Source organism: Medicago sativa, chromosome 3, assembly GCF_051527215.1.
Source record: "Medicago sativa cultivar Bolivia chromosome 3, Bolivia_mono, whole genome shotgun sequence".
In the NCBI taxonomy this organism is placed as follows: Eukaryota; Viridiplantae; Streptophyta; class Magnoliopsida; order Fabales; family Fabaceae; genus Medicago; species Medicago sativa.
In genome coordinates this window covers 71,837,751-71,851,934 of record NC_140751.1, presented here as the reverse complement: position 1 = coordinate 71,851,934, position 14,184 = coordinate 71,837,751, and the positions used below count along the sequence as shown (strand labels likewise).

General features: G+C 32.7%; 2 protein-coding genes across 2 annotated transcripts; one reads left to right on the top strand and one right to left on the bottom strand.

The window, feature by feature from the left end:
- The first annotated feature begins 671 nt into the window (after positions 1-671).
- On the top strand, positions 672-6,183 carry LOC146939860 (ARM repeat superfamily protein). Its single transcript, XM_085753418.1, has 7 exons — positions 672-1,321; positions 1,461-1,547; positions 2,345-2,535; positions 4,443-4,638; positions 4,971-5,035; positions 5,715-5,816; positions 5,900-6,183. The coding sequence occupies exons 1-7, from the start codon at positions 779-781 to the stop codon at positions 6,054-6,056; spliced, it is 1,341 nt and encodes a 446-aa protein (XP_085609544.1). The 5' UTR covers positions 672-778; the 3' UTR covers positions 6,057-6,183.
- Positions 6,184-6,258: 75 nt separating this feature from the next.
- LOC146939859 (putative sugar phosphate/phosphate translocator At3g11320) lies at positions 6,259-13,960 on the bottom strand. The gene is made up of 6 exons (XM_085753421.1): positions 13,864-13,960; positions 13,531-13,744; positions 9,567-10,040; positions 8,265-8,368; positions 7,950-8,178; positions 6,259-6,817 (listed from the first exon to the last, which is right to left on the bottom strand). Exons 1-6 carry the CDS (start codon positions 13,914-13,916, stop codon positions 6,668-6,670), a joined length of 1,224 nt encoding a protein of 407 aa, XP_085609547.1. The 5' UTR covers positions 13,917-13,960; the 3' UTR covers positions 6,259-6,667.
- Between the last annotated feature and the right edge of the window lie 224 nt (positions 13,961-14,184).

Here is a 14,184-nt window from a genome sequence, read left to right as displayed (position 1 = left end):
GTGAGGCGGCAACGTCGATAATATAGAATATGGGGAACTTCTACGGTACACCCGCAAATTAAGGTGTACCGGTACTCCTACTTCAAAATCTTTAAATTAACTATTATTTTTATGGAACAAAGAGCTATTTGTTCATATTTATATTTTAGAAAGGATTGTGTTAACCAGTGCTCCCGGCGCACTAGTTAAGAAAGTTAAAAATAGAAAGTTTTTATCAAAGACAAAACTTTTTGACTTTTCTAAAGTGAAACATTCTACTTTTCATCATTTTTCAATGCAAAGTTTCCATATTAATCTCCTTAACTAGTGCCCGGGGGCACCGGTTAACATTTTCCTTTTAGAAAATGTCATTTTATAAGAAAAAAACATCATTTCATTGTTTAGAAAAATCATACTAATTTTTTTTTATATTTTATTGTAAAAAATAATCAAAATTCTCTATTATGAGTACAACAAAAAATTCAGAAATATTTTATTTTATTTTATTTTTTCCACGTTTTTAGTAAATATGATTTAATTATTATAGTTATAGGTGATAGTAGAAAACAATTTTTCTCTTCAAAAAATAACACATTTAATTATTAATTTTTATTGATTTGGTGTACCAATACACCCAAATTTTTGGGTGCCTTTCCCAAAGTAACCATAAAAGAGTTTTTGTTTTTAAATCGTCGCAGCGCCAACACTCAGCTACGGTGTCATTTTCGTCGGAGAGATACTCTCTTCCAGTACGCCGGCGGTGTTGAGAGCAGAACCCAAAATCCCTAATCAGCATCCAATGTCAGAATCATCATCATCATCTTCCACTCTCCAAGACACTCTCCTCCGGTTATCAAACTCAATCGCATCCTCTCTCGTTGCAACACCATACACTCCTCCCAAAACCGCCATCATCTCCGTCAAAGCATTTCTCGAACCTCTCCTCACACCAAAAAACTCCATCAAAGACTTCGCTCTAGCTTGCGCTCTTCTCTCCTCATCCACCCTTACCAACTCCGACCTTCTCTCATGGATCCCCAATCACCTCTCCTCCCTCGCAACCGCTTCCTTTTTCGAACTCTCCGAAACTTACCTCACTGTTTTCGAAGATAGAAACTCCGAAAAAGTTGCTGAATTGGGTTTGGATTGTGAGCTTGTTCCTCCAGAGAAGAGGTTGCTGATTGAATTGTTGCCGGAAGTGGTTCCTTTCTTGAAGGAGAGGATTAAGGAGAGTTCTGTTGATAAGTCTGATGAGTTCGATGAGTTTTCTGCCGCGTCTGCTAGAGTTCCGGTTGGGTTTGCCATTCTTGCTGCTTATCAGTTTAGATGGTTTGTTACTCAGGTATGAGTACACATGTTTCATGGTGCTTCAAAATTCGTAATGTTGCAGTCACGATTGCACTTGTGGACCACAATTTAAAAATATGTTGTGTCTATTATAAGATATTGATGATGTTGGGGTTTGAATTGGGTTGTTATAGGTTGATTATCCTCATTTGGGGAAATTGTGTGGATGGGTGATTCCTTGTGCATTGACTGCTGTTGATCATTGGTCGCCAGAGGTGAAGGTATGTGCTTTCGGATCTTATTTGAATAGACATCTTAATTAAGCTCTCATAACATAAGTGTGCTTTAGGCCCTATTTGAACACGAAAAATAAATTAAGCGTAATTGAGATAAGGATGTTGTGTTGGATGTGTGATAAGACTAGATGAGATAGGATTAAAATGACAGCATTGGAGAGAAAGTTCGGTAGCACCTATAGTAGAAAAGATGGTTGAAACTAGGCTTAAGTGGTTTGGGCATGCAAAGTGTGGATCAAATGAAGGGTGGTCAAATGACTAGACTCAGAGGAAAACCTAGAAAAATTGTAACAGAAACTATAAGAAAGATCTAGAGATGAGTTTGATAGAAATTTGGTATTTGATAGAACATTATGACATTGTTCGATCTATTTAACCGACCCCACTTAGTGGGGTAAGGCTTGGTTGTTGTATAGCATAAGTGTTTTTCATAGTGTTTATGTATATCATATTTCTATAACAAAAGATAAAATAAAGTCAAACTGTTTTTATAGAAGTTGTAAGTTGTTTTCATAAGCTATTCTAGAGAGCTTATGGAAATAAGTTAGAAACAATCATGGATATGTCATAAGTTGTTTCCATAAGTTTTCTTATGTCAGTAGATAAACTCAAGCAAACCAATCCAAATAGACCCTTAGTTACAAATGAAATGTGAAGTTGGGGAGGGGCATGTTCATGAGTTGTTCAGGGGTTTAATCTTATGGAAACCACTGCTTTATGGAAGGGGTTGAATCTGAAAGTTGTTCAATGGGTGGTTATTGTTTTATCGTTTATAATTTCAGGGACAGGGCATGCTTAGCTTTGCGCATCTTGGGAAAAATGTGGATGCTGCCGAGCTTGGTGGGTTTGAGGATGTGATACTTGATGCCTGTTGCCAGAATATTGCTGCCGATGATGCGGTATGGGACTGCGTAGTTGAGGCATCAATAACTCTCATGTCTCTTACGCAGAAAAGTAATCCGCGCAGTCTGTGGTGTGTTGATCTTTTTCCATCCCATTTTATTTTAATGGTTTAGCGACGTAGGAATTTTAATATCTTCATGTGATAAATACCATGTGAAATTTTAGAACTGGAATGATTAGCTAAACAAACTGAATATGCTGGAAAATGATTATCGTTTAACTATGAATTCCTATGTCTTTGTGCATTAGAAAGAAAATGAATTTGGTTCTTGCCTGTCGTCTAGACTGAAACTTGAAAGACTGTCTTCATCTATTATGTTTGATCAAATGACCTTCGATCTCATTGATTGCAGAGTCAATAGATATACTGAGGGGGCGTTTGTTTGAGGGAAATAAAAATAGTTCCCAGAAATCTAAGGTTGGAATTACATATGCCTTTGTTTGGTAGATGGGAACAAAAAAAATATGCCTTGGAATAAATTATACCGAGGAAAAAAATAATGGCAGTTACACCCACGTTTTACCCACTTTTATTCCTGTCAAATAGGATGGGAAAGTTTTATTCCCAGGTAAATTTATGTGAAAATCCAATTCTGCCCTTAACCAATGCTTATCACCTCCTATATGAAATTGATTGTTGAAAAGAGTATGTGATATCAATATTTCTTGGTTGTTGACCGTTTATAATTTTTGTCCTCAATTTTTTTTAAAATGAAAAATAATTGAAATTATTCTTTACAAAAAAGATTTCCTTTTGTCGGTGATAATTTTCTTTGTCCATTGGAATTTTCCCCAATTGAGTTTGGACTTCTATACATTGATTTTGGGATGATGGTCAAGATGGAAAGGGATGTGTAATACAAGAAAGAGAACCTGGTTTGTCTAGCAGGGATTATGTAAATCCACACCGACTAGAACTCAGGAAGGATTAGAGTTTAGGCTCTTCATCAACAGGATTTAGAAATGTCGATGGTATTGACAGGGGTAGTTTTATAAATTTAACGTCCATGCCATAAAAAATTCCCAGGAATTATACTATTGACCAAACACTTTTTTCTACAATTTCCTGGGAATAAGATTCCAACATTTATATTCCTGGGAAAGTTTAATCCCAGGTATTAATTTTGTAACCCTCAAACAAACGCACCCTGACGGATATAGGCAGATTCGAAATGCTGTGTTGCAAGTGAAAAATATTATTAAATACTTGAGAGGGTGTCATTTAGTTTGGACAAACTGACAGATGAAAAATTAGATAATTAGACTAGTTGAGGGAGTTAGAGTTAGTTAGTTAGTAGTAGGAGGCTGGGATGATTAGCTAAAAAGGCATGTCCTTGTAAATAAGAGGAGTGTTGAGATGGATAGATATCTTGTTATTTGAGATAAATGAGTCCTTAGGTTAGAGAGATTGCAGATCCTCAAAGTTCTTCAGAGTTATAATCAAATAGAATTTCCCCTTTTCCTTGTTGTAATAAAACACTTTGGCATAACAAAACCATACCCATGGTGGATGTCAGAAAGTGTTCATTAGTATCTCAGGTTTATTAACAAGGGCTACATTTGGGTTTTAACTTTTAGCTATGTGCAATATTGTGTTGGGATCCTTTCTTTTCGTATAAGAAATAATTGCCAAAACTGGGCAGGTTGAATAAGCAGAGGAATAATTCGAAATAGATTAAAGCTTTCTTTCTGGTATTATCAATTGAATGGAAATGATAGGAATGAACAAGATGATAACCTTGCACACAAGGCTACACCAAATAAGCATTCTCTAGTTTAGTCCTATTTACAACAGATAGGGCCAGAATACAAACAGAGTTGATAAACACAAAATAACTACTATCCTCCATGTAACAAGCCTAACAAACAAAACTAACTAATAACCAACTTAACTAACTGGTCAATGATGAGCCTTCAATGTTACTAACTTTGGCCTATCTTATATCTGGAATTTTATTTTTTAAATGTCTTGAGTAGGTTCGAAAAGATATTGAATGAGATGTTAAGTCACTTGGAGCGTCAGCCAAGAAACAAAGAGCGCCGTATTGCATGGCTTAAATCTGTTGATTCACTACTTAATGGAGTTGGTCTTGTGCTTTTAGCTCACTTCAGGCGCATTTTTCCATTATTTTTTCAGTGGATGCATGCAGATGATGATGACACTATTATTTTGGTGAGTATCTTTACATATCGGAAAGGTTTAAAGCTTCACCAGATTACAAGTCTGAAGTTTGTAGAGGACTTTCTAAAGGCAGCCTTATGATTTTGATTAAACTTTATTTTCTTAAGAACTGAACCAAAATCATTGGCTGATCTTGCAATGTTGAATTATATCTATATTCAAAATATTTGCTGTTAATTTAACTTCTAGGGGTTTTAGCACTGGCTTTCATTTCTCTTTATATGGCTTTGACATTGATGAATATGTATTCAATTGTGTTCCTTTAATTTTTTTTTATGCCGAAAATAGTTTCTGTTTAACTTCGATATACTGTTATTCTGCAGGTTCTGAAGTGTACTTATGTAGTTGTGAGACTGACATGGATCAGGAACTCACCTTACGTTGCAAGGTGAGTTAAAAAGTTACATCATTAAATTTTTATTTCAGATGAATGTGGCATTAAATGGTCTTTGGTACAGGATATCATTTCTCAATTAACTTTAGTAGCAGTTTTTACTTCTGTCTAATGTAAATTTTGAATTGACTTAATCTCAATATTATTATTTTTCTTCCATCGTGCTAGGATACAAAGTCTGCAACTTGCTTTCATTTTAAAATATTTACAAAAATAGAGGGTAAAAGTTATTGAAACAATGAACACGAGAAAATGGGAACATGAGTTGCTGAAATTGGTGTCTGATATTTATTCCATATTTCCATTTAGGAATAATATTTGTACTAATTTTTGATATCCATCTCAAAGGAAATGATGCCTTAGGAGTTAGGAATGAATTTTCCTAGAGTTACTTATCACGTTCTTGTGTAATACTTAAAAAAAAATACTACTGCTGACAGTTGACATCCCATCCTATATATAGACAACAGTTTAGTTGGAACACTTTCTACATCCGTTTTCTTCCAAATTCGTTTTTATTTTTTGGAGTATTATGAATGACAACAATAAATCGAGGTTTCTGTCTTGATTATGTGGCTGAATACACGTTATGTGGATATTAGTATTTTGTTACATTTCATTCTGTATTTTCCTTGTTGATCTAATTCATTTGGGACTTGTGATTTGACTTCAGATTGGTAGATGAACTTGCTCTTGTATATAAGGAGGCAGCATTGAGAAAAGCCCGGGAAGAGATTCGAGCAAATATATCTCAGATACTGGTTCTACTTCAAGAGTAAGACTTTATTTTTGGAATAATTTCAGCAAACAATGTAACTTTATTCATTCCCTGATTCAATATCTTTCTTGTGTTTATAGAAGCAAAGGCCAGCATTTTAACTTAGCTTGGGACAAGCATCAAACTGATCCAGATTTGACCAATCTTAATCTATCTTTAAGTGGAAATTACAAGTGTAATCTTGATTCCCTGCCTTCAGAGAATAGTACGCAGAGTTCTGGAATCGTTCAAACATGATATTTTGACATTCATTATGTATTATTTAAGTGCTGAACATGGTTGCAACAATTTTAGTTCATGGGTACATGTAATTAGCAAATAAAATTTATGGAGAATGAATAATTAAGCAAAGTTTTATTTTATATATTCTTTGAGCTCAGTTGTTATTAATCTTTATTCAGAATATAGAATCTCAGAAATCGTACTACAGAAATTTAAGTGTGGGAAAAAATATGAATTTTATCATTAAAATAAACAAATGTAAGTAGAGTCGACATATATGAGTAGATATCCAATTTTACAACTCTTTCCTCAAAGGATATACGACAAAAAGACATTACTCAATTATCCTGAAATGCTTAAGTAGAGAAATTTCAGTCACTTATTGCAACTTTTGTACTGTGGGCATTTTTTTTTGCATCATTGCTTGCTATAACTCAAAAGAGGACCCATTCAATGAGGCTTTCTATGTGGGGACAAAAAAAATTGTATATTAGAGTCAAAGATTCAGAGTCTGGTCACTAGCATTCTAAACAAATTCACCTCATGGAAGCGAGGTTGTCTGTGCAGTAACTAAAACAAAATATTGTAACTTCATCAGTGCTGATTTCCCAAGAATGATGATCCGATTATCCCTTTGTTCGCTTTTTGGCTTCGCTGTAAAGTATTACTCCGAAGACTGTGAGTCCATAACCCATCATACCAGTGACTGAAACTGGGTTTCTAAATATTAGGATTGAAACTACTACAGCTACAGCTCCTTTAGCATTCCCTAGTACCTGTAGGAATCAGCTCTAGGATTAGTTAAAACATCAATTTAGATGATCACTTCAAACATGATGACAGAAATTGTTGAAAAAAATGACTTAAAGCAACAACTAAATATCAGAGTACAAAATAGTACACAGCTGGTCCCCAGCCCATCTACTTATATTTATGACACTTCATTTCATTGATCCAAAACATCCAGTGCCAAACAAAGCCTAACATTCTTGCAGAGGGAAAAAAATTAAAAGTAATTTGAAATGTGGTAGAATTTCATTTATGATTGTATGTTTTCATGACTAACAACCTAAACACTAATTGTATACATTTACAAAATTTACATGTTAATTAACCATCCCAAGGTCATTCATATGCAGCAATTCATTGCAAAACCTGATCAAATATTTATGTAGCTGATGGTATCAAATGAAATCACAACTAAATGGGAGAGAAAGAAAATTGGTCCACTCAGTTATGAACTCAACCACACAAATCCTGATCATAGTTAATGAGTCATCTTGAAAAACTGATTATAAAAACCAAAATAAAATTGATTATAAAACACTATCAAAGCATATCCAGTAGAAAGTTTAGTGACATTTCCTGAAATAATTTTGATGACATCTCTGGTAATCACAGAAAATAAACAATAAATATTTCATATTATAAATTTTGTTAAACTAGACTAAATATTGCTAGGCATTGTAAAAATTAAAATGAAACAAGGTAATTTGTTTTCAAAAAACAAGAGATTCCAAAATCACACAAATGACTGCACCAATGCACATTACAAAATAACAGATAAAAAATAAAGGTGACCAAGACCATGCTAATATTGTGATACAAATCTTGTGATTTGAAGATAAGAGCATTTGACAACCACCAAAATCTGATGTCCCAACTACCAACAGATGAGAGAACTTGTTGGAGTGAAAGTTAAATTAAATATAGAAGGAAAACAAAGAAGGATAACAACAACAAGTCAACAACTAAATCTTAATCTCATTGGGTGGGATTAATTACATGAACAAACTATGCTATAATGACTATCATAGATTATGTCTATAACTCAACTATTGACCTAAATTTTAAGTCTTAATAGTTTCGAAAGAGGGATAGCAACTAATTTGAACAGTTGAGACTTACCTGAAGGGTCAGAGCACTGGTATGTTTCGTGACCAAAAAATTGGTCAGGTTGACAAAATAGGCAAGAGCCGAGTTAAATAGCAGATACCAAATTATCTTGGGATCGTCTCTAGCGAGAGCCAACGTGATTCCGACCACATTTTCTTCCATTATAAGTGTGGCGGGAAGAAGGAAAACCACAGCCATTGGAGCCATGTAAAGGAGGAGATTCATTGAATTCAGCTTCTCTCTGATACACAATAAAGATCTCAGTCCGATTTGAATATATAACTTGAAAACACCAAAAAATAAAACGACTAGTTTCTTTATCCTTACCCTTCAGAAGAAAGCAAAATTCCTTGTAGCACTGATTTTAGGGCTCTTGCAGCTGTAGCTGCAACACATACAATGAATCCAAATAAATGGAAACTTGGTTCACCCTATGATCAAATAGAGGAAGACAAAAACATATCAGAAGCCAGAATATTTTTATTTTTCACATATCAATATCACTCAAAGAATACATCAGAGAAAAAAAACTACCATTGCTTAAAACTGGATACAAGTACTCAGTTTAGTGACAGTGTAAACATGTATTACTCAGATTCTCAATAATGTATTTCAAACATGTTTTAAGAAGTAATATCATGCCCTGGTAAAACAAATACTCCCTCCGGTCCTATTTCTAAGAGAAATTTGGGTCAACAAAAGTTGATGTATCTAGTTAAAAACTCAGTCCAAATACATTCACTTTTGTTGACCTAACTTTCTCTTATAAATAGGACCGGAGGGAGTATCATTCAATGCCAATACAGAACATATTCAGACTATTGTGTTGTGAGTTTATTAGTGTTGTCAATCGACGAAAATAGCATTTTGTACAAATTCCTTGACACTACAATGCTACAGTATTGTTATATTTGACAAAACTTTGTACTAAAAGCGTATCAAAGAACAATAACAGTTTGTGCAAATTCTGCTATGCTAAAGTGCCCACTATTTGACAAAACTCGTATTTAGATTGAACTCTTAAACAAATTTAATACATCAGCTATCTCTCACCAAAAGACAAAGTTGACTCAACAATAGCCTAAAGCATATAAATCCATTTAACAAATTCCTCATTGAAGAAAAAAAAAAACATAAAATAAGTCTTTTGAACATAGATAATGATCGAAAAGATTAACTAAACTAAGTTTCTAACTTTCCAATTCAACACATAATCTTACATAACCATTTGAAATCACATCCCAAACAAACCTAAACTAGATAAAATTTGATGATCAAACCATAAAAAAGTCAACACCCAAAAAAATAACTCCCCCATACCATACCATTCCCATTAACAATGCACAATATCATTATCTAATCATCCAAACATAAGTCACATTATTCAACTCAGTTTTAGTGAGAATCAATTTTACTAAATCAATTCTTGTTTCCATAGAACCAAGCATACACTAAATACAATTTAATGATCAAACCATAAAAAAGTCAACCTCCCAAAAAAATTCTCCCCTATAATATACCATTCCTACCAACAATACACAATATCATTTTCTACCATCAACAATTAAAAACTGAATCAAAATTGCATAAACAAAAACAATGAACAAGGGTGATAGAAATGTTACATACCCCACTAGCAATAACAACACCAGTAACAACAGGAACAAGGGTAAGATAAGTGAGCCAAGCCTCCCTCTTAAAAGTCATAATATAAGCAAAAATGGCAGTAAAAAAAGGCGTCGTCGCGCCAATAGCCTGATTAAACGATACAGGAAGATATCGAAGCGAAATGTTCCCAAACACAACAGAAACACAGAAAATCAAACTCAAAGCAGAGATCTTAAAGAATTGAATCCTGGATCGAATAGTTTGCATAGGAACAATCTTCATCCATGCTATAGCAACATAGCTAAACAAAGAACACGCAGTCATATGACACATGGTGAGAAAAATAGGATACTTGAAACCATAGTTGCTCAACAAATACTTGTTCAATAGAAGAACACCAATGTTGGATGAATACCATGCTGCTACAAGACCTATTGTGAAGAAACGTGTTGAAGCACCCTTCATTGTCTTAGAACCTTTTTGATCTTCAGAAACCTGTAACAATTTCATGATTGTGATTTGAAATGGGTAATGGATCTGAGCATTGAAAAGGGTCGAAGAAAACGGAAAAAGTTGTTGACTTTAACGGAACAAGCCATGGATCTGTGAATCCATGGCTTGGGGGGTTTGGGGAAATTAAGGAATGAGGGAGAGACAGAAGAACGAGGTGAGTGGTGGGTCGAAATCGAATTAAGGAAAAGTTTGTGTTTTTGTTTTGTTTTTTTTTGTTTTGAGGATGGTGTGAATCGTAACAGAAAAATGCTTGCGTTATGATGTTATGTGTTTGCCAGCATCTATTGAGAGAGAGAGAAGAAGAAATCAATTAGGAGAGAATATTTAAAGCTATATAGTTGAAGGTGTATTATTATTGCAAAAAAAAAAAATGATTTTTTTAATCCATGAAAAAAAAGAAGTTGAAGGTGTATTATTGTACTTATTTAATGTTAGTTAATTGACTCTTTAGGTCAACTAATAATGTCGAGATTGTTACCTTAAAAAAGTCTTATTTTATCTGATCATATTTATAAATAAATTTTACTTTTTCAGATTCGTTGAATAGTTGATGTATCTAAACTATAATATAGTTCATATACAACGATTATTTAATAAACGTGAAAAGAGAATAATTATTTATAAATGTGACCAGAAAGAATACATATATTAGATGAAATAAAGTTTAAACGCAAGTTTATAAAAGAGTGCAACCCTGATTTTACAAGTTGATTTTACAAGTCTTTAAAAGAAGTTGGTTTAATAAACTTGAGTTTGACCCAATCCAAAATTCTAACGATGTTTGTTAGTGATAAAAATAAATTAATCGGATGCTGCATCCTTTAATATATATTTTTGGCCCTTATTTATGGCATTTAGCATTTTTGTAATTGTTTGTCAAAAAATAAAAAGCATTTTTGGAATTGAAAATAGTGATGATAGAGGTTGATTTGGATTTTTTTTTATTTTATTTCAATTGCGGTTGCTCGTCTCATTTGTAATTATGATGTGATGTAGGTTTCAAGAAAAGTGTAAAGTGTAGAAGTTAAATTTGGAAATAAGTTTTCTTTCAAAAAATATTTTTGGAAATAAGTTTGATTTTTAGTTAATAAAAATGTAACGGTTCTTTTGCAATTTACTTATCATGGTAGCTAGAGATGAAAGCAAAATAATTATTAGTAAATTTTTTAAATAATAGGCACTTGTTGCAATTGTATGGTCAACGGATTTATATAGAAAGTTATAAAATAAAAAAAAAAAGTTATAGGGTAAAATTCACTTGCTATGTTAATATGATAAGTCCAAATAGTACATATTTGACTTTTTTTGGGTGCAAATACACCCATTTGACACTCTTTTTTTTTTTTACAAACAAACAAATTATCTTTATTTGTTGAAAAAATTGCACTTAAATGCTCCCACTATTTTTACAAAATAAGGGAAGTATAATTTGAGGGGAGTTCAATATATTTTTCAAAACTAAAGGATGTAGTGTCATTTATTGCACATACCTCAAAAGAAATCATTGCAATTTCACTATTATATTGTCACAAGAGTTCGATGATTAGGCAAGTGTTGCAAAATTGAAAGATGAAAGAATTAAAGTAAAAAATTATTTAGTAAAAATAAATTGAGGAAGATTAGATAATCCTAGGAAGTTTCCGAGATGAATTGTACGATCCATAATCATCACCCCGCGACTTTGGAATATTCATTAGGAATAGTCCAACTTAGGTGCAAAAATTGGATTAGTGTGTATTATTGTTCAATGTGTATGACATGCTTACATTAATGTTACTTAGGTTAGGCACAACTCTCCGGACGGTGACTTGTTTATTTTCCACGTTCTTATGTGAAAACAAAGAAATAAAAGGAGTTTTGTTTTGTATAATTGCAATTTGCAATTCTGAAGTGACACACACAAAAAAAAAAAAAAATGGATCCCAGTAAGAACATGCTTAAATTTGAAAAAACCTGTGTGAACCTAAACTTTTCAACCTATTTTGACTTCAGGAGAACATAGAAAAGTGATTTCATGAATGACTTTAGAGAAGAAAAAATATCTTGTTTTGGAGATAAATTTTACTTTTCAACCTATTTTGACTTCAGGAGAACATAGAAAAGTGATTTCATGAATAACTTTAGAGAAGAAAAAATATCTTGTTTTGGAGATAAATTTTACTTTCATTTGTTGGTGTTTAGTTGCAATTACGACAATCTTCGTATCTTGTTAAAAGTTAATATTCTGCACGACAATTGAAAATAAATTGCCTACAATCACAAAATCATAATGTTTTAAATATGAACCGTTCAATTTTAGTCCAAACATATTTTGATTTTGTGTCTAAAAATCATATGATCAAGATCGATATAACATGTGAATTTAAGACTATCCCAATTTCCAACTACAATGAAGTGGGTTGGTTCAAGAAAATTTGGCACTATTAGCTATGTTATTCAGTTTTGTCTTGGTTACTTTAGGATATTTCTTAGGAGATTATTAATTAGAAAGAAAAAATTCAAAAGCGTATTGGCAAGATTAAAATGCCACCAAACAAAAATTCGCTCAAATCCCATTTGTCATGTAAGTACTACTTTATTGTTAGCTAGGAATAGGAATATTTAGGGTAGACATTAGGATTGATTTGGAGCTGGGTGGAGATAGAAATGTATCCTTTTTTGTCAAAGTTTGACTTTGAATTTTTTAGGATCTATCATTACAAACAAATTTTACTATGATTTCATTTAACATAGAATGAGATAAATACAAAATGTGGGATGTATGCTACAAGGACTTTTAATATTTTTGGGATCAAAAGGAGTATAAGGTTTAGGAACCAATAAGGATATATTTTGGATTGGGTCAAAAGTTTTCCCAAAGGTCAAAGGAGGACAATAAGGTTTGAAAATTGCTTTTCTAACATTAAAAATTTCCTAGAAACACATAAAATACTAAAATGTCTTTAACGGTAGTTAACTACCGCTGACTTACAACTAGAAAACCGACGGTGGTTAACTACCGCTGGACTTTTTAGTCTTTTTCATGTGTTTCTAGGAAACATTCAATGTCAGAAGAAAAGCAACCATCATAAGGTTTAGGATCATGATAAGAGTATGAAAGATAGAGTTGTTACAAAAGTTGTTAAAAAATGATTCTACAAAAACTATTGGTTTAAGTTTTTTTAAACAAAAGAAAAGTTGATGTTTTTTTAAGGAATAAGTTTTCGCGTCATGTTAACCGGTGTTCCGGGACATTGGTTAAGAAAACAAAAAAAAAGTTTTAAGTTGAAAGTGAGACTTTAGGCTTTTGAGAAGCCAACTGCACAACTTTTAACATATATTGATTTTTTAACTGGGACATTGGTTAACATTTCCTTATGTTTTTTTTTTAAAAAAAAATTAAGGAATAAATTGAAGTTTTATACTATAAAATAATTACATGATTTTAATTATATGAAGAAAAAGTAAGTTAAGATGAAAAAGATTCCCAAACCTTTTCAAGTGGCCAACCATGAGATTGAGGGAGAGAGATGGCTCCTCCTTCAGAAACATTCACTATGGCGCTTGTATTATTTTTACCATATGAATAATAATTTGATGAAGTAGTCAAAGAAACCCATGGAATATGCCTTTGAATATTCCAATTAATATGTGGTGATATTGAGCTCAATTTGTACCTTGCAGATATTTCACCAAGTTTCTTCCTCCTACCTGAAAAAACCAAATAGATCAATTCTTCATGTATGATCACTTGATTTTGCTTAAGGATCATATAGGAAAATAACACATGTGAAACAAAGAGTGTTTAACAACATAGTTGTAGTACATGCCAGTAATAGATATGACAGTTGCTGGAGAAATAAGTGTAATTTGAGCCATTGAAGATGCAAATCCACGAGTGACAAGTTTAACTAAGTTTGGACACAAGAAAGTGAGTAAATAGAAAGGAGGCAGAGAAAAGAACAAGGCAATGAATGTGAGCACTTAATAGGTACCGATTCAATGGTGACAGTGATGTTTTGTTCCTTCAATAAAACACATGATTAATTTAGTACATATTTCATCCAAAAAATTATATATAGCACATAATAAGTTCGGGAAAAAATTGATAGAAAGTATTGTGACTATGAAAGAGAGAATCTAATAG

Bases quoted from the DNA above. Each gene is read 5' to 3' on its own strand.
- LOC146939860 (XM_085753418.1), top strand. From the start codon at position 779: ATGTCAGAATCATCATCATCATCTTCCACTCTCCAAGACACTCTCCTC. The intron at 1,322-1,460 runs GTATGAGTACAC...GGGTTGTTATAG, and splicing joins TTAGATGGTTTGTTACTCAG to GTTGATTATCCTCATTTGGG. The intron at 4,639-4,970 runs GTGAGTATCTTT...GTTATTCTGCAG, and splicing joins ATGATGACACTATTATTTTG to GTTCTGAAGTGTACTTATGT.
- LOC146939859 (XM_085753421.1), bottom strand. From the start codon at position 13,916: ATGGCTCAAATTACACTTATTTCTCCAGCAACTGTCATATCTATTACT. The intron at 8,179-8,264 runs GTAAGGATAAAG...ATTGTGTATCAG, and splicing joins ATTTTGCTTTCTTCTGAAGG to AGAGAAGCTGAATTCAATGA. The intron at 6,818-7,949 runs GTAAGTCTCAAC...TGATTCCTACAG, and splicing joins CCAGTGCTCTGACCCTTCAG to GTACTAGGGAATGCTAAAGG.